The sequence below is a fragment of the Engraulis encrasicolus genome, chromosome 3 (assembly GCF_034702125.1).
Source record: "Engraulis encrasicolus isolate BLACKSEA-1 chromosome 3, IST_EnEncr_1.0, whole genome shotgun sequence".
In the NCBI taxonomy this organism is placed as follows: domain Eukaryota; kingdom Metazoa; phylum Chordata; class Actinopteri; order Clupeiformes; family Engraulidae; genus Engraulis; species Engraulis encrasicolus.
Window position 1 is genome coordinate 21,075,637 of NC_085859.1, and position 20,000 is coordinate 21,095,636.

A 20,000-nucleotide genomic window follows, 5' to 3' on the forward strand; every position below is an offset into this window, starting at 1 on the left:
GAAAGAGGTTGTCAAAGTTTTTATTTTATTTTTAACTTCAATGACGGCAGCGGTCACAGATGCCTGGTCAAAAAGAAAAGCTTGTTGAGGAGCAAAGAGAAAAACACCTCATGATGTCCCCTCTGCTCGGCAGCCAAATGTCAATTTGCCTTCAGACCTTCTTGGCAAGGTTTACAGTACCGCTAAACAGTAGGCCAAGGGATGAAGACACACAACAAGGAGGGAGAGAGAGAGAGAGAGAGAGAGAGAGAGAGAGAGAGAGAGAGAGAGAGAGAGAGAGAGAGAGAGAGAGAGAGAGAGAGAGAGAGAGAGAAAGGGCAGAGACGGAAAGCGGGAGGCTATTCTATTGCTATTCTATTCGTGTATCATCTTTCCTCATCTTCCATTCATTCAATCACTAGGCTTTCCATCCGTCTGATTCTCCCACTCCTTATCCAGTCAGACACAGCATCACCTCTCCTGCTCTATCACCCCAGCATTCTCCTATTGCAAATGCAACACTGATACATCTACTTCAATTACGAGTGTTCTTTTCCATACCATTAGGTGCCATTCCCACCCCCCGACCCCTTATTTCTTCACTGCGGAAGTGCATAATTAGGTGCATATATACGGGGTTGCACAGCATGATTGCAGGCATCATCTCCTCATAATGCATTTAATGACCCCCATCGTCAACACCCACAGCCTGCATCGCATGAGGCAGCAACAACGCCTTGGTATCATTATAGCTTGTGAAAGAGAAGCTAGGTGCTGGAAAAATATCTACGGGTAATAGCTGCCTGAAAGCTTCTTCGATCCCATTATACCCATATTAATGCTGCAGGCTAGGGATGTAAATAAAATGGAAATGTATCGATGTATCGGAAGTATCGGCCGGCGATGTAATCGAATCGCATCGTATTGTGGGGCATTCTTCAAGAATCGAAAACAATTGAATCGCTAGCCCCTGTGCAATTCCCTAGCTCCATAACACAATAGTAGTGGAAAAGTAATTGGAAAAAATTGAATCGAACCGAATCGCATCGTATCGTGGGGAATTCTGAAGTATCGAAAAAAATCGAGAGGTTTAAAGATGGCCTCTCAACGTCATTTGATTAATATTGCTGTGTTCCCCATTGTTATTTAATGTGTTACGCGTTGGTCCCGTTTTAAAAACCGTTCTGGTTGCTTTGCTTCAAGCCGTTTTTGCAAGCCAGCAATGTGGCTTGTGGGGAAACGAGAGGGTGTTCGGTGTTTCTCGTGGAAATGCGTCTCTGATTGGCTCACTCTTCCTGCTCTCGTTGAAATGCGTCTCTGATTGGCTCAGTCCTCCTGTTCTGGAATAGAATGTAATGGGAAACAGTCGCCACTTCTCCGGGTGGTACTGCACTATAGGGGCACCAACGGAGGCGTGCATGCTCCATTCAGGGCTGTGCTCTTTCGACAGCGACCCCTAGGCGAGCTGAAGGCACGGAGCAACCAGAGTGGGCTTGCTGTATGGATGAGGCTTTGTGCTGTGTGTGTACCTGAGAGTAGCAACCAGCTGATAGCTAAGCTAAGCTAGATTTCGGGCCACCAGATGTTGCTTGTATTGAAAACAAGTAGAAAAAAATTACTCGACATGTTTTTAGATAAATGGGTCGATATAAACCTTTGTGGGCAACGCCTTCTTTCGACGTGACGAAACACAGAAAGGCTTTCGTGATTCGCTCGTTTCTCTGCATTATTAATGTAAATTGGGAAACACCGGGAAACACAGCCAGGCGAGGTGACGCACCGCTATGAGAGCCTTGCAAGTGAGTTTAACTTGGGGTGACCGTCCGATCTTCAAAAGGAGTGAGTAAAACTGTGTTTTATCGGAAGTTGGCCTTTAAGAAATCGATACTGTATCGTATCGTCATGAAGGCTGTGATTTACACCCCTACTGCCGGCCTGGGTTACCAGGTACGTCGCCAGCTGTAAAGGAGGTGTTGCAATGTCCTTGGTGCATTTGTGGAGATGCTATAGGGGTGCAATCTTACTGGGAACTTCTGGCAAATTTAGGCCACTTAACTTAACAGCCATCTTGCCAATGCCTCTGTTAGGTTATACAAGTCTTAACTTTTTTTAAAGGAAGCAAGCGTGGAGAGAGAGATGGGGAAGGGTCAGCAAATGACCCGGGCCGGAACCGAACCCGGGTGTAGCCGCTGGTGTAGCAAGTGCAGTGCCCAGCCGCCTTAGTCACGGCTGGGCCATGAGGTTATATTAAAGGGGTATGCCACTATTTTGGGGCTTACTACAGTTAAAATCGTTGACTGGGGTTTATAAAGGTGGTAAAGTGTCTTATTTTTCATGTTAAGCGTTGTCTTGCTTTAAGACAAGTTAAAAGAGGGAATATGTTGTTAAGCTACTGAAAGTCAATGGATCCGTGTAGCATTGTACCATTGTAGACTAAGCGAAAGACCATGCGCCAAAATGACACAACATGTTAGACTAGAGATATTGAAAAACCGCATTGAATTCCAGTTCCAGTGTACCGCAGGGGCGGAGCAGAGGGGGGGCATAGGGGCCAGGAACCCCCGACCTCACCACTTGGGGGGCCCCATGCCAGTGGCTTTAGATTGCCAAACATCTTGTAGGGGCCTCATTCTACGATATTTCGAGGGCCCAACACCTGACACATCTCCCGCCCCTCCTGTCCCAATACCAGTGCTCCGCCCCTGACTGATCGGTAATAATGTTCATAGATGCTTAATCCCTTAAGTAATCCTCACATTTCTTTTAGTGCTGTGTCATCATTTCTTTGTGAGAATATTCAGTCTTGGCTCACCTGACCCAGGGGGGCATCTCTGACATAAGGGAAAAGCAAAACTTCAACCCCATGCACATCCGACATCTGCCAACCCCCCTCCCCCACTCCCACCATAGCATTACAGCATTGGCTCACCTTGGGCCATCTCTGACAGAAATGCAAAGCAAAACTTCAATCCCACGCAAACCCAATTCAGCAGCCACCTGCCGACCCCCCAGAAGCATTTGAAATTTGGCTCACCTGGGGCGCTGTGGCGCAGCGCACTAAGCCCCCCAAATTTGGGCTTGCATTGCATGCCAACGGGAACCCCGGTTCGAGTCCGGCCGGAGTCATTTCCCGATCCCTCCCCGTCTCTGTCCCACTCGCTTCCTGTAACCATCTCAGACTGTCCTATCAAATAAAGGCATAAAAGCCCCTAAATATATATATATATATAGAAAGTTGGCTCACCTGCCCCGTGGGCCATCTCTGATGGGCTCCCTCATGGCGCGTCCGCGGTCGGCGGCCCCCAGAGTGCGTCGGCTAGCGGTGGAGTAGTCCGGCTCCAGCTCGTAGGGCTCCTCGTCCTCAGGCCCCAGGCTGCGCCGGTCGTCCTCCAGACCGTAGGGTTCGGGCTGGAAGCGCTCCGGCTGCGAGCGGTTCAGGTTCATGCCCATGCTGAGGTCCACGCTGCTGCTGCCCATAGGCACCTGGGGCTGTGCCACGTGCCCATAGTCGTCCTTGCGGATGGGCAGCGTGCTGTAGCTGTTCTCGGGCCGGTAGCCGCCGCCGGCCATGTACGGGGGGTAGCGCCCCGGCGGCCGGTAGTTTAGCCCGCGCGACAGGCTGCCGTAGTTGTCGGCCACCATGTCTCCGTAGCCGTCGTGGAGGGCGTAGTGGTGGTGTGCGCCCCCTCCGCCTACAATGCCGCTGCCGTATTGGCTGTTGGGCGCGGCCGTGTCGACGTACGAGTCCCCGGCGGCGGCAATGTAGGAGGAGTTGTTGTAGGAGCGGCCGAGCGTGGAGCTGGCCTGTGGCGTGATGTAGCCACTGCCGCCGACGCTGCCATTCTTCAAGTAGCGGCGGTCGATGGAGTCCGTGTAGCTTCCCAGCGGGGAGGAGCCCTCAGGCAAGGGCAGGCCGTCGGGGCCCAGCGGCACCTGCCGCACCGTCCGCGTGGTCACCGTCTTCACAGTCTTTGTCACCTGCGGGGAAGAAGGAGGACATGCGGATAACGCACAGAGTTAGGGCTAGCGCAATGACGTGGTGGCTAAAAATAAAAAACAAGCTAACAACAAAACAACAGCAGCCGTTTGGATCGAGTAATGAGATGTTAGGCTTGTTCAGGTGCTGAAGACTGCAAACAAACGCACTTCAAACCGAGCCCAAACAATGAGTGACGGTTAAGTAGCAAGTCAAACACACACAGAAACATCCCCCAACCAACCCCATGCCCACTTCATCCCCAAGCCACACACACACTTAAACACACACATTACGATCAACTCTTCTTTTTTACACAACAGGCAGCCCAGTGTAATGAGTGATTCAGCTGCGTTGAAAGGAGAGTGTGAGGGTTTGTTTACCCTGACGGCAAAGACAGCAGAGCGGTAGGCCTACTGTTGATGAAGGACCGTCCATGCACACACGGCTGAATGTTCAAGCAGATGGACGAGATGCCTTTGCAAAGCCACTACATGTGTTTAAACTGAGCGACGAAAGAAAAACAACTTGGCTGGGAAGTGTGTCTGGAAATGACTGTTGGTATAATGATAAGGTATCTCCCAAAAAGGGCACTGCTTCACTTCAGCCCAGCACTGTAATGATGCTTGTTGCTAACTCAACACTCGATATATATATTTTACACATATAAACACACACGCAGACACAGACAAACATATACACAAATACAAACAAATAAGCACACAATATAAACAGCTAAACACAGACCCACACACAGAAAGTTTGTCTATTTTTGTGTTGCTAAACGGACAAGCTGAAAAGCAATTACCAGAGTTGCTCGTGAGGCAGGGCGGTTGACTGAGCGGGTGTCGGTGGATAAGCCTCTGTGACACCTCCAGGGTCTAACGATGACTTGTTTTCTTTCCCACAAAATACACACATAAAGCAGGCCTCTTCTGCAGGCTGTCACCACACTCTGCTCTAGCCTATCCGCAAACGTAGCACTTTTTTCTAAAGCCTGAGAGTCGGAAGGCTGCCTGGCCCTCTGCTCGAAATTATTATCCTGCCCGTCAAATCCTGCTGCTTCTGATCCCACGACCACCAAAACATGTCTGGCTGTCAAAGGGGGAAGTGTCTCGTCCGCGCGAGCTCAAGCGGTAGAACAAAACCAATTTGCTCTCCGCCTACTTTTATTTGGTCTTTTATATTGTCTTCAAGATCCAGCGGCTGCGATAATTGCCTATTTCGTCTGCATTTGGTGAATTAATCTTGAAAATTAATGGGGTTCGTGACAACTGCCCCTCAAGGGGGGGAGGAACAAACCACCGTGTTTGGGGTAACACTTGTCTGGCTAAACACCATTGCGTGACCAGTTGCAGTTGGTAAGTATATATTCCAGCCTCTCGTTGTGGGAGAAGATAAAAACTAAAATACACCTCCAAGGTTCCTACAATTTTCTTTGAGTTAGGGTTTTTATGAAGATTATTGTACAACACAAATCATTTTCTGCGGTCCTTGAGGTTAGCAAATACATTTGCAACACATGCCTGCGCACTACAATGTATAAATCAGACCACTTCAGAGAAAAAGGCCACAGCAATTTTCCTGTGGAGAAATTCTTAAGTGTCTTTCTTGTCAACTGTAATTCCAGACTTACAATGAAGAATGTTCTCGCAAGCCAAGTAATGGCCCGTTTGTTGTGCGACCTGCAGTACTTTTTTCACCACACAACTTGCAATAGAGCTTGAAAGTGACGTCACTTCCCCCGATTTCATGGGACCTCGACGGCGTTTTTAGCCGAAAATCTGAGCATGTAATCCAATGCCGGTAATAAAATGATATTTCGATCCACTTCGAGTTGTGCCATGAGCTCCATATATGTTGTTTCTAATATTTTTGCTTAATTTTTCGTACGAACCCCCAAACTTTTTAGAAAGCTGCGTTTCTTCACATTTCTTATGCCGACGGCCTCAGAACAAAACATTGATACTTCTGCATGAATAATCTTTATCTGGCCTCTTAAACAGCATATTTGTAGCCCGGCGCATATAATGACTGAGATCAGAAGATATTTACTCGCTACCATGTTGTTAGATGGTCAGCTTAGGTCCCGTGAAACGCGGAACTAAGGGGCGGGACTTTCGAGCTCTATGGCCAAACTGTTCTCCTATGCTTGAAAAGTCACACATTTATAAATGTGAAAAAAACCACTTTGATGTTAGCCAATGAAGGGCTTGTCTGATGTCTAGCTTTGATGGGAGTATTAAAATGTGCAGCTGGCCAGCCCCGGCAGCTCTCTAATAACAGGCCAGTGCAGCAGAGCAGGGCTGCCGAGGAGCCAAGGGTGTGGTGCTGCTGGTACCATAAGGTTGGGAAAGGTAAGGAGAAGTACGGTAGATAACCGGGACAGTCAGAGGAGTTTTATAGTTGTCTGCAACTGGACTTCTTGAAAGTGAAGCAAATATAGGGTAGACAGGACGACAGACACAAAAGAAAGACAAGACAAACTGTTTGTTACAGGTCGCTGATGTGCACCTGTGCAGACAAACCTGGACCAAAAACGCATGGCAAAGGAGAAAAAAATATGCTTTTTCATACACTTTGAAATGTATACTTGTACTTAGTACTACTTGGTGAGTAAGGGTAAGAGTAAGGTGCTGTGTTTCTGGAAAATAAAATAAGTTGCAAGTACATAATACATTTTAACATGTACTAAAACATATTTTCTAATCTAAAATTGTTAGGGCCTACTCTTAATGCTGAAAAAAAATCCATGTCAAAGTAGGTAGAACATAGAGTATACAAAGTGGCTCGTCTCTCTGCCATAAGCAGGAGGTTCCCCTTCTAAGTGGTCTGGAAAAAGAAATGAGCTATGCCACAGCTTCACAGCAACTGGCATGCATCACGCCCCAGCGCACACGCAGCATCGCAGGCTATCCCGGCTTCTTTTTCTGTGTGCATCTGTGCTCCTGTAAACTGCCTCCTTCACTGAGAGGGCTGTTATTGATGCCACACGCAATGGTAAAATCGACCGGCGGCTCTCTCTCCCAATGCACTTTGATCTGCTGCCGAGCAGAAAAGCCTCTTGCGTTACATGCTGGAGGTGGCGACGGCGCTGCTGCTGCTGCCGTTTCTGTCTCCTTTCAACAGTTTCCTGTGTAGCAGCGCTCAGACTCAAGGGACTCGGCAGCAAGCCTGTAGGGGCGTCTGCAGCGAACCCCAGAGTACAAGGAGCCTCTCGATGCAGGCACACATCAAGGCCTATGCTGTGCTGCGAGCAGGGCTGGGTCACATCAAGGCCTATGCTGTGCTGCGAGGGCCTGGGTCACATCAAGGCCTATGCTGTGCTGCGAGCAGGGCTGGGTCACCGCGCTGTGGAGCCGCCATGGCGTGTGTGGAGAGTCAAGGGATTCTTTTGGGGGGAAGAAAAGTGTGCACACGAGCGCACAAGCGCCGCGCACGCACGCACGCACGCACGCACGCACGCACGCACGCACGCACGCACGCACGCACGCACGCACGCACGCACGCACACACGCACACACGCACACACGCACACACGCACACACACACACACACACACACACACACACACACACACACACACAAGCTGGCATCACTCTTGAGACTGTTATGGAGGCCCAGGATTGTGGCCAGGCGTCACACTCAAGACTTTACAGTGCAGTTAGGGTTTATTTTTTTTCTTCTTCCCAACAAGCGCTGTGGCATTCGTTTTTAAAAGCAAAAGGCACCACACCAGCTGTGAGTTAGGGTTACAGTTAGAAGGAGAGGGTGGGGGTGGTAAAGGGAGAGGGCAGGGGAGGGAAGGGTGGGGTAGAGTGGTGGTAGGGTGGGGTGGGGTGGTGGTAGGGTTAGGGGAAGCAGTGGGGGGCACTCAAGGGCAACGCGGAGGGCGGGCGGGTGTCTCTTTACTGGTTCTCCCTCAGAGGGGGTGGGTGTCGGGGAGGGGGTGGGCATGGGTGTGGTCAGTGTGGAGTCGTCAAGGTCGTCACCCAAGGTCACGGGAACATAGGTGCGGCGTGTGACTGTTTTGACCGTCTTGGTTACCTGTGACATAAGGGAGGCCATCAGCGGTTGGACAGGATTAAGAGAGGAGAGGAGAGTGGTAGCAAACACACCAGGAGACAAATATAATACTCACACGCGCACAGGCACGCAAAGATGTACAAATTTGGCAGACCCCATTATCGAGCTAATACATGCTCGGTATTTTCGCGCTAGTGCTGAATGAGTTCCATTGCATGGCGGCTCTCAACACATCAGCCTAGTTTTTTATTATTCAAAAGATTGTTTTGCATGTAATTGGGCCAACAGTTCTATTCTTCCTAGTCTCCTTGCTCTCTCGCCGCCTGCGCAGAAATCATTTGTCTGCACTAAGCAGCCTAAAGAATAAGAACGCAGATCTTTTCAAAACTTGACCTCATTTAACAAACCACTCCGTTTTAGTAAACACTATTCTAGGCGCAGAAAAAAAGATGGCAAGGGAATGAAACAAACAATACACACCTACATACGAGCAAGACTGACAAGCGTGCATGCACCCACCCACACACACACACACACAAAACAACCTGGGGTTGTGAGATGGACACCAAGTCCCCACTTACCAACAGACACATCAACAAGGACAGGAGTCCTACTCCACCATTCATTCGGTAGTTTAGCATTTAGATTGCTGCTTAGCTGAGGCCCTTTTCAGATACACCCATCTATCTGCCAGTTTGATTTACTGCTGTTTACCCACAGCTGTGACATGTAATGCACATGTACCTGAATATATACATGCAAAAAGGGGACGGAATAACACTCTTGTGTCCTGTAGCTTGTTGGTTTGTAAACAACGACTAGGACCCTGGTGATTGTAGTCACGTTTAATGATGGACAAAAAAAAAAAAAAACGTGTGTTTGCCCAGTGCAGGTACCGTTTTCTCATCTGGTAAATGCCTAAGTAAGGAAAGTCACTGTACTTTGCTTCTGCGGGCCTCTTTTTCAGTATAAATCATATGACCCTAAATGGATTTGAGAGTGCATTCAAAATTTCAAGGACAAAGCATACATAGTTCTGTTAACAGGGTAATAAAAGACCTAGGTTTGCTAAATAAATATGCGGTTACGTTTTCTTTTTTTTTGCGTTAACTGGTGGAGAGTGATCGAGCAGACTTTGCTCAGAGGCATAACCTTGCACAACCTAGCGTGCCTATTTTCAGCACAGCCTGTTGAAGCGTTTTTCATTTTACGGCCCATCGCAGGCACAGCTCACGTCTGGGGGAAGGTAGCTGGCTGGCGGGCTGGTGGGCTGGCGTACAGGCTGGCTGGCTGGGTGGTGTTGACACAGGCTGGCACACAGCAGGGGTGGCAATGGGTGGAGAGCGGAGGCCATGTTATGACAGACTGGGACATGGGAAGCTGCTGTGTGCTGTGCTGTGCTGTGCATACATACGATACACACAGACAGACATTTCGAGAGCAAAAAGTGGAGCTGTTCAGATGTCCCAGTCAAAACCAGTGCCTCATAGGGCATCACACTGCATTTTCGACTGAGGCTCTGGCCGTGGTTCTACAATGGGACATGGTTTTCTAATCTGTGGAGAAGTTTTGTGCGTTGGGAAAGCACACAAAACCAAAGTCATTCCACTCCCCTGCTAGTTAATCGGCAATGTAAGAACCTTCCATGGAGAACCATGTCCACTGAACCAAAGCTAGACCTTCTGTCTGAATTGCAGCATAGCGTGAGAAGATGTTTTTGACCAAGTAATGGTTGGCGAATGGGGGCCAAGAGGGGCCATGGGGCAGCACGGGGCTGCATGGAGACAGCTTGAATGGTCGTCGACGGCGACGCGGTTTTAACTCACCTTGGGGTTAGCAGGAAAATCCTTTTTGTGCCCAACCCCACCCAAAGACATAATGAAAACAAATAGCAACATGAAAATCAAAAGAATCTCTAATAGCCATGATAATTCAATTAACATGTACTATACTCATTTGTAAAACTCTTTTTTTATCATCTGAAAATGATGGCAAAAATTACTGTGCGATAGATAGTTTAAATCCCACTAAGACTTTGTTATAATTGGCTTTGGAATGGAATTTTGAGATGGTGCTAAAACTTTCTAAAAACTTGGACAAGGTAAAGTGAATTAGATCTTGAACTTCAAAGAAGTCCTTGCATTGAGACACTCTCTCCATATTAAAACACTGACTTTGATCTAAAAAGTAAATAGTAAAAAGTCAAAAAGTAAAAAGTCCAAAACTAAATAAATCACCTGTGCTTGAAGCGAGGCGGATGACCTGTGGGACCTGTGCTTGAACTCGTTCACCTTTAGTGACCCGCTGACAGCCCTGCGGCCTGTTTCTAGAACTGTGCGTTTGGGGCTTTCAACAAAGTGCACAGTCATGGGCTCTTCTGTAAGTGATGCGTGTTCGCGTATCAGCTCTGTGCCAACTCACTTTCAGGAAGCCCCTGAATCAGCATTACATGTCAGATGATGACCCCACCCTCCCACACAGACACAGACAGCCTCCACCCCCCGCTAGCACAGTCCGACATGACTATTCACAACACAAACAGTCGATCCTCAGTCCTGCTAATCCAGCAATTCTCAATAATGACACGTGGCTGGAGGGTGCTGTGGTGCAGTGCGCTAAGCCCCCCCACATTTGGGGACCCGGGTTCAAGTCCAGCCTGGGTCATGTCCCAATCCTGCCCCATCTCACTCTCCCCACTCACTTCCTGTCATAATCTCCACTTTCCTATCAAAAAAGGTAAAAAAGCACCTAAAAAAAAGTTTAACAAAAATAATGACATGTAGCCCGCCACTGACTCTCCTACCACAACACAAACTCCACCGCTCTCACTCTCCCACTCTTACCCTCGACCCCCTCCCAACAAAAACAGAAGCCTCTCAGGATCTTCCAAAAAACACGCCTAATGATGGAGACTTTAATATTTCGTCTCATCAATTCTATCCCTCCCTGCCGTCTGATAAGGATGCATAATATATCAGCCCAGCCGGCTACACGGGAACACCTCCCGATGTCATTAAAAAATATCAGATTAACGTTGATAAAATATTCTTTTTAATGACATCATTACACAAATCCTGCATCCGCCAACCTTGACTATCTGTATCCGTGTAGTGTACACAGAGACGGCTGGCTGAGTTCATCTTTGATCAACAACACTTTGCGGCTTGATTTGTGCATATCGTTACTCTTTGGGGCTATCGGAGAAGCTTCCCTTGATTAAATAATGCAATAACGCCCGCTGATGAGAGTGTCAAGCCAGCGGGAGGCAGCTGTGGGGGGCTGGACCCGTAATGAAGTGCAGAGATGTCTACTAGTCCATAAATTTTTAAAACACGCTTCCGTACACAACATGACTTTTATGGATGGTGTGTGTATGTGTGTGTCTGTTTGCATGTATGTGTATGTGTCATGTACCCTATATGTAAGGACACCCGTTTTTCTTTTAAACTGCAAAACTATTTTACCTACGCGTACAAATAAAGTAAACTGAACTGATGCCTCCTTCTGTCTATTTGCCCTCACCTTGATCTCCGAACGGTTAGCACAGTCTGTGTGTGATTACGTGCATCTGTCTGCCTGTCTGTCTCTCTGTCTGTCTGTCTGTCTGTCTGTCTGTCTGTCTGTCTGTCTGTCTGTCTGTCTGTCTGTCTGTCTGTCTGTCTGTCTGCCTGTCTGTCTCTCTGTCCCTGCCTTAGTGCGGCGTGCATGTTTGTCTGTGTCTGTCCCAGTGTCCCGGGTCATGCAGTGCATGTATCTCTGTGTGATTGTGCATGTCTCTGTCTGTCTGTGTCCTCTCCTTGGTGTATGACGCATGTGAGTCTGCCTGCCTGTGACAGTGTGGGCATGTGTGTGTGTGTGTGTGTGTGTGTCTTCACCTTGGTCTCTTTATGTGTGCGCGTCTGTGTGTGACTGTCTGTACATGTGTGTGTCCATCAACACGCTCTCACCTTGCTCTCTGGGTGTGTGTGTGAGTGCGTGACGTGTGTCTGTGCATGTGTGTGTCCGTCCACATGCTTTCACCTTGGTCTCTGCATGTGTTTGTGTCGGTGTGTGGCTGTCTGTGCACGTGTGTACATCAACACGCTCTCACCTTGGTCTCTGGGTGTCTGTGTGAGTGTGTGTGTGTGTGTCGGTGTGTGACTGTCTGTGCACGTGTGTGTCCGTCTACATGCTATCACCTTGGTCTCTGCATGTGTGTGTGTGTCGGTGTGTGACTGTCTGTGCACGTGTGTGTCCGTCTACATGCTCTCACCTTGGTCTCTGTGCGGCGCGTGGTGCCGTCCTCTGATGTGACCACGGAGACGTGGGAGGTGGGGGTGCCGGGGTCCTCCTCGACGACCACCGTCTCCTCCACCACGTCCTGGGGCTCCTGCATCATGGCCAGGGACGTCTGGTTACTGGGACTCTGCTCCTGCAGGGTGGACAACAAGATCAAAAACAAGGTTAGACGCTTGGTCACTAAAGTATGTGATCTGTCCTAATGTCAGAAGCAATAAGAAGCTTCAAGTTAGGGTAGAGGGAGAGGGAGAGAGAGAGAGAGAGAGAGAGAGAGAGAGAGAGAGAGAGAGAGAGAGAGAGAGAGAGAGAGAGAGAGAGAGAGAGAGAAAGAAAGAAAGAGAGAGAGAGAGACTGGGGGCGGACAGAGGTTACATGTTTAGTAACTCTGTGTGATCTGTGAACAATTCAAGAAGCAATGAAAGGCTGATTGTAATGGAGGGGGTAGGCGAGTATGGACATTATAAAAAAAAAAGAGAGAGAGAGAGAGAGAGAGAAAAAGACAAAGGTTAGATATTGAATACCTAAGTGATCTGTAATGCCACAAGAAATGACGCCTGGATTGCTGAGGCACAGAGTAGAGACGCAGTAGAGAGGGGATTTGAAGTGAAGGGTGGACGACGCGAGTCGTGAGCACGGACATGGTCGAGCCAGGAGCGCCTGAAGCCAAGTGGCAAGGAAGCCGGAGGGAGGCAGGGTACAAAGGGGTCAGTTGTCCCAGACCCAGGGAGAGAGGGGGGGGGCAGAATTAGTTAGTACATTATATGTTTTGAAAGGGGGGCCCTTTGAGATGACTTTGACCCAGGCTCGGCCATAGCTGTCAGCTACGGCCGGCCCTGCAAAGTCGCCTCATGTTTTATTCAGGCTGTGATGGATGAGTAGCGGCCAAAGGAGGCCTGGGAAATGAAAATGGCTCTCGGAGATCCGCCGGGGCCACTCCTGATGGCGGCGTGTGTGTGTCCGTGTGTCTGTGTGTGCGTGCGTGACAGAGTCAAAGGGCCGGATTCGCCCTATCATCCCGGACTCGCCAGTCATCACCAACCAACAAACAGGCAACATCCGGGCTGCAATGCCGCCTTGATGATAACAAACAACCCCTCCCCTCCTCTTCCCTCCCATTCCTGCCGCCCTCCACTTTGACTGCTAATTGCAGGAAAGGGGAAGTTCAACTGTTCTGGGATGTGCCTAATAAACAACAGAAGCAACGCAAACCAAATTAGATTGGGCCGTAAAAACAAAATAAAACAGAACGTGATTCGGATATGTGCTGCCGTGTTAGGCCAGGGTGAGTACAGTAAGTGGTGAGGACTGGCACGCAAACACACGATGCCAGGAAAGGACTTTGTAGTACCCTCCTCCTTCAATTGTACTGCCTTGTCTGTCTCCCCTCCAGTGGGTACGATAACAAGCAGGCTCCTCCTCATCGATTAATCAGCCTGGGGGGGCTTCAAAGGCTCTCTGAGAGGCTGATTGATCTGTTGGCTAGCCCCACGATCACTCGCTTTGCCTCCCCCCAATCCCCCCCCCCTTTTCATGTTTTTCCGACACCTTTCTTCATAGTGTTTGGGCCCTGCTGCGGACCGCATCCGGATAACTGTGTGGACCTGAGGGCGAGTTGTTTGAGAAACGCACGTCTTTCCAGCTCCTCTACTCCAGGATTAGACTGGGTCGAGGCTTGCCAAATTTAAGTTTTAATTGGATGTGTTTCAGTAATTTTTCTGGACAGCTTTCCATTTCGGAAATAAATGACTGAGGGAAAAGAGTGTAAAGTTGAAGTGGCTTTTGAAGTGACATTTAGAAAAATGGAGTGGAGTAAAAAAAAAAAAATAAAAATCGAATGTCACCTTTGGTTAATTACTGAGAATTTGAAAAACTTTATTCTAAAACAACAGCTTTAGTGAGAGAGAGAGAGAGAGAGAGAGAGAGAGAGAGAGAGAGAGAGAGAGAGAGAGAGAGAGAGAGAGAGAGAGAGAGAGAGAGAGAGAGAAAGAGAGGGAGAGCTTTTGACTTCCTTCAGATGAACAGAGAGAAGCCTTTCCATTAGAGAGAGATCACTCGGTTACACATACGGAGACGCCTCCAATTCTGCCCATTTATCAGCTTCTCTGTACTAATCGTGGCACAGTCCATGAAGCACACCACCACTAAAAGACGTAATTTCCCCTATACTGGACAGGCACTACTTACACAAGCAATTTCCTCGAGTGCTGTCAGCGATACAAGTCGTCTACTCACTGGATGACCCTTTAAGGTACATATTCAGGCCCTCCCAAACTTAGAAAAAAAAAGTTATTGTGGAAAATCCACTGATCATCAAGGTCCTCCGTGGAGCTCTGAAGTCACATTAGGGATTCGTCTTTGGGAGGAAAAGCTTTCTTGTTATTAAAATGTACTGTATATGCAGGGGGAGTCTCTGCTAAAAGGGTTAGATGAGATGGATGCAGTGCGCTCACTCTGCACTATGTGAAAGTCATACCCTCCAGAATGGAAGATCAAAACAAGACTTTCAAATGAGCGTAGCACAGCAGCCTCAGGCCATCAAGGCAAAAACTTTTTCAGTGCATTCATCCTACTGGGCTGTCGCAGAGCAAATATCCTGAAGTAAGATGCTGGGGGGTGAGGGTGTGTCTGTCTTCAAGTCTATAGGACTATATAGGACTACAGTATAGGACTGGATCTGGATGTGAAATACATCACCGAGATAGCCATCATGGCTCATCTGTTTTCGCCTCCAGGCAGGGAAGCCAACTGGGCAGGGGACAAAGGGGTCAGTTGTCCTGGCCCCAGGGAGAAGGGGAGAAGGGCCCAGAATTTGTCCCTCATTCCATTGTATCAGTGGTGTAGTCTACGTAGAACGCGGGTATATGGAGTATACCCACTTCTAAATTTCAAGGATTTCAGTATACCCACTTAAAATTGATTGATCCATTATTTTGAATAGCACAAATATATACAGTATACCCACTTCAAAAAATGCTCCAATATACAGTGTACCCACCATAAAAAAAGTAGACTACACCTTTTGGGTGGCTTTGTCCTGGGCCCCAGCAAAGCTGTCAGCAGCCCTGGCTCCAGGAATGTGGTGCGGGTGGGAGGCCACACCCATCTCAAGTGAGGGTGAGAGAGGTGGCATGGTCAGAGGGGCTGCTTTGCACGTCACGGCCCATTGAGTCCTCACCTTCGCTACTTTTAATGGTCGACGCAACACTGTGTAAGCTCTCCAACTGGAAAATTGCTCATTATGTGGCACAAAATATCCGGCTCGGTGGCTCCAATTTGGTTTCAATTACTCAACTGTCGACATGCACAACTAATCAACCCAATCCCCCCACCACTGCAGATATTGGCCATCATATTACCACACACTGCCAGGGGCGGTTCCAGACATTTATTCTTGGGGTGGCAAAGGGGTGGCGAAGTGTATTTCAGGGGGGCATGCTCCTACACTAAGGGAAAATTATAAACACTATATAATCGACACACACACTTATGTGATACAGTGAATCCCTTAAAGTGAAACCCTGCAACCTAAAGTTGCAATGATGTCAAGCATTAAGGCTATTGGTCACAATCAGGGCTCTTAATTGGGGTGGCAAATCATATTTCTGGGGGGGCAAATGCCACCCCCTGCCACCCCTTAGAACCGCCCCTGCACACTGCAAACAAACAAAACAATGCACAACAGCTCCCTTGCCTCAGGAGTAAGGCTCATTATCTCTCCTCACTGTACACAGATGTATGTTACCATTTGTGTAGGGTTAAAGGAGAATTCCTGTCAATTTCAACACACAGTAACAGACCACAAGTAGACATCTTAAAACACAGCCATAACTTGATATGATGTTGGGAGTATGTTAAGACAGTGTGTGTGTGTGTGTGTGTGTGGTGTGTGGTGTGTGTGTGTGTGTGTGTGTGTGTGTGTGTGTGTGTGTGTGTGTGTGTGTGTGTGTGTGTGTGTGTGTGTGTGTGTGTGTGTGTGTGTGTGTGTGTGTGTGTGTGTGTGTGTGTGTGTGTGTGTGTGTGTGTGTGTTTTTAATATAAACAATTCATGCCTCCATTAGAGGGGCCAGGATCTCGGAAAGAGCAGAACAAAAAAAAAGAGTCAAGGGAAGAGTGAGAAATACTACTGCATGTTGAAAATGGTGGAAATTCTCCTTTAATGCATTCAAAGCTAGTTTTTGTCTTAAATATGTCCAACCTTGTGGGTGTCTTACAGAATACTTAAGCGTTTTGCAGTGCAGAGGGTCAAACTGTCACACTGTACACATACAGGCTCAGAAGAGACGCTGAAAGGTACACTTATACATGCACATACTTTTTTGCTGAGGACAAGAAGTTTCCAAGGGGAACAACACAAAAAAAAAAAAAACAGAGAATGACCCTGACAAAACCCTTGGCCGTTCGTGAAACAATGCAAACTAGTAAGAACCGCAGCGATGTCAACCATTGCCACAAGTTAACTCCCCATAATCAAGGTTTTTTTTCTTTGTCGACAACAAAACGGCTTCATAATGGCCTTTCAACAGATGGAAAAACAATGCAAAAAAAAAAAAAAATCAGAATGCAAAAACAAGAATGCTTCCAACGGTTTAACAGGAAGGGATACAGCCACAAGGCAGGTCATGGACTGGTCGAAGTCAAAGAGGAGAACCCAGAGTGTAGCAGGCATAATGTGCAAGTGTGTGAACGTGAGAGTATGCAGCATTGTGTGTTGTGCGGTTGACCAACGTGGTCTTTTTCTCACTCCGACTCAGACTGTGCAGGTATCCGTCCTCATAACTTCGCCTATTTTCTTGTTGTTGTATTTCATTTTGTGGCACTCCTTATGTTCCAGAATATTCTCCCCCCCCCCCCATTACAGCCCCTCTATTGTGCTGTTGTATTGCATTTGTGGCACTTTCGACATTCCCGCACATTCTTTTCCTCTACTCCCCTCTACTCTACTGTGTACGTCAGTACAATATACTGTACATGGGCCTGAGTCCTTGGCTGATGAGAGTCATAAGTGTCTGCCAGACGTCTCGCTGCTCCATTAAGATGGCACTGTGAAATTGGAGCGCTTGGTCCAGGAATTCACCCGCCAGTGCGGTAACCTAGGCAACACTGCAGGGTTAAAAAATGCCTCTAGTTTCATAACAGCCTCTCTCCACAGCACATGAGAGTTTTCACTCTCACTTTCCATGGCGACGGGCGGCCGAGTGCCACTTGTGAATACTATGCTTTTTGCACTTATCTCGATAAGCAACAAAAACGAATGTGAAGTCAACATCCAAACATTTGCTCTCTGTCGCCTTTGGATTGCAATTTGTAATTGGGTGTATGACAACAAAAAAACAATGTGTGATTTGATGATTGGAGATGGGAAGAGCTCATTTCACACATTGTTTGGCAGCAACAGGCAGCAATGCGTTTCCCAGGGGGAGGATGGGGTCAGCTAATAGGGAGAGGCAGAGGCTAACATGTAGATAAAGAGACACCATCTCCCTCTCTCTCTTTCTTTCTCTTTCTCTTTCTCTCTCCCTCTGTCGCTTTCTCTCTCTCTCTCTCTCTCTCTCTCTCTGTCGCTCTCTCTCTCTCTACAGGCCCTTCTCAGCCCACACGCTTCCTTCTCCACTCGGTGAGGAGAGGAGATGAGAGGAGAGGAGAGCGGCCAGTGGGCCGGAAAAACGAGGAAGCGACTGGCTGTTGTGGCTGCTGCCGCCTTTAGCTTTCCAAAGCCTGTTTGATGTCCTGAAAACTGGAGCAGAACTTCACAGGCACAAGCACGCACGCACGCACACGCACGCACACACACGCGCACGCGCACACGCACACGCACACGCACACGCACACGCACACGCACACGCACACACACACACACACACACACACACACGCCAACGTACACACGCATCAGCCAGCCAGTCAGACGGCAAGCCAGCCAGCCACCCACTGCAAACAAACACCACCGGCTGCAACAGAGAGAGGGAGGGAGGGAGGGAGGGAGGGAGGGGAAGAGAGCTGCCCCCCTCCCCATCTCACCCACGGGCAGCATATAAGACAATGGCATCAGCATCACGCTGCCATCATAGACACAGCAGGGACCAGCAACACACCGTTGTCAACACAAAGCCCCCGAAAACTGTAACGCTCGTCCGTCCACCCACCCACCCAACCATCCCAGCCCAACCCGACCCGACCGTGCTGGCAGCCATCCACACTCCACAACTACCCCCAAACTGTGTTGACAACACACGCTTCAGTCACCAACTACAATATATCAACAGATATCCGTGTTTACCCGGGTGGTAATGGTACGTTTGGGGTGAGGACAGAATCAGTGTAGGCGGTGTACGTGACTGTAGACATATTTATGGGAAAACAGGCAATTATACTAGTGAGGGGGGGAGGAAAAAAACATACTCATTGGTGCTTGCTGGCTTTAGGGCCAGTGTTAAGGCAAGACACATCTGTGAATTATCGCTATCTGTTGCTATGGATGGTGGATCTTGTGAATACTTCGCCTCACCACCGTCTCTGAGTTACTGCAAGGGACATTGCCAGTAGCAGCGGCTGTTGGGGGAAATCTATTATAAGCCGTCTTCGAATACAGACAGGTCTGCGGAAGCAGGAAGGACATCTGTGGAGGTTTTGTTGTCATGACCAGTTTATGCCAATAGCGGATCTATTGTCCCATTTGCCTCGTCTTCTGCCTCATCTCTCAATCTCACCCTCTCTCTTTCCCAGCGTCTCTCCAAATCTCTCTCCATCTCACTTTCTCCATCGCTCGCTTTCTCTCCACCTCCCTCCCTCCCTCCCTCTCCTTTCCTTGCTCTAACCGGATTTGAAGCAGCAATGCCGCCAGCCAGCGATCATTACGGGGCTCTTACACAATTAATCCTGTCCGCCAAGACCGATCGGGTAACCTTGGGTCACCCAATTTTCTCCCCCATCATGCCTTCTGCTGTGTACTGGCCTGTGGCCTCCGTGGCACCCGTCCCACTTTGTGTCGAGTCATGCAGATGGAGGGGGATGTGAAAGTGACCTGAGGTGAACACTAGTGCACAGTTACAGGGGTAAAAAGTGTGACTGAGTCACCAGGGCCCAAATGTATTTAGGGGGGCCCAAACACAGTCCTATTATGTAGATATATGTCTGAGGGAGGGGTCCATTGGAGCTGATTGTACATAGGGCCCACCATTTGCTACTCGTACGTACGCCCCTGCACAGTCAAACCCCGCTTCACTAAGACAACCGCCTGAGCAAACAAATAAACAAACAAACCAAAATGAGTAGGATGTTCCCCGAGAAAAGAAGAGAGAGACTTGTTGTGGTGTGCAGAGTACTGTAATTTCAGAGGCCGTCAGGGAGACGGGTGGGGGTGGAGGCGAGGTGGGGTGGAGTAGGTTTACGCTCTGAGAGGAAGTAAACAAAGGGAAGCGAAATTGCATCAAAAAAAAAAAAAACGTTTCGGCAGAGGCCCAGCAGTGCAGCCCGTCTCTATCGGGTGCAAGAGAGGAGGACGGCCAAGGCCAGGGAAGCTGACAAGGGCGGTGGGGGAGGGGGGCAAAGGTGTCAGCTGTCCTGGGCCCAGGAAAAGTGGGGCCAAGAATTGGGTCCTCATAAGTTAACATTGTATGTAATAGGTGAGGGACCCTTTTAGATGACTTTGTCCTGGGCCGCCTGGCCAAAGCGGTCAGCAGCTCTGGCCAAGACCCCCAACACCACACCACACCACACCACACCGCACCGCACCGCAACACACA

At 48.7% G+C, this 20,000-nt stretch overlaps 1 protein-coding gene across 5 annotated transcripts in view; it reads right to left on the minus strand.

The window, feature by feature from the left end:
* The window catches only part of arvcfb (ARVCF delta catenin family member b), a 289,566-nt gene that overhangs the window by 115,889 nt on the left and 153,677 nt on the right, over positions 1-20,000 (minus strand). For all 5 annotated transcript variants that reach the window (XM_063194968.1, XM_063194966.1, XM_063194967.1 and 2 more), the window contains 2 exons: positions 12,234-12,392; positions 3,224-3,957 (listed from right to left, as the gene is read on the minus strand). In XM_063194968.1, the coding sequence (XP_063051038.1) occupies positions 3,224-3,957; positions 12,234-12,359 (860 nt within the window). In that variant the 5' untranslated portion in view covers positions 12,360-12,392. The remainder of the gene's footprint in view (positions 1-3,223; positions 3,958-12,233; positions 12,393-20,000) is intronic.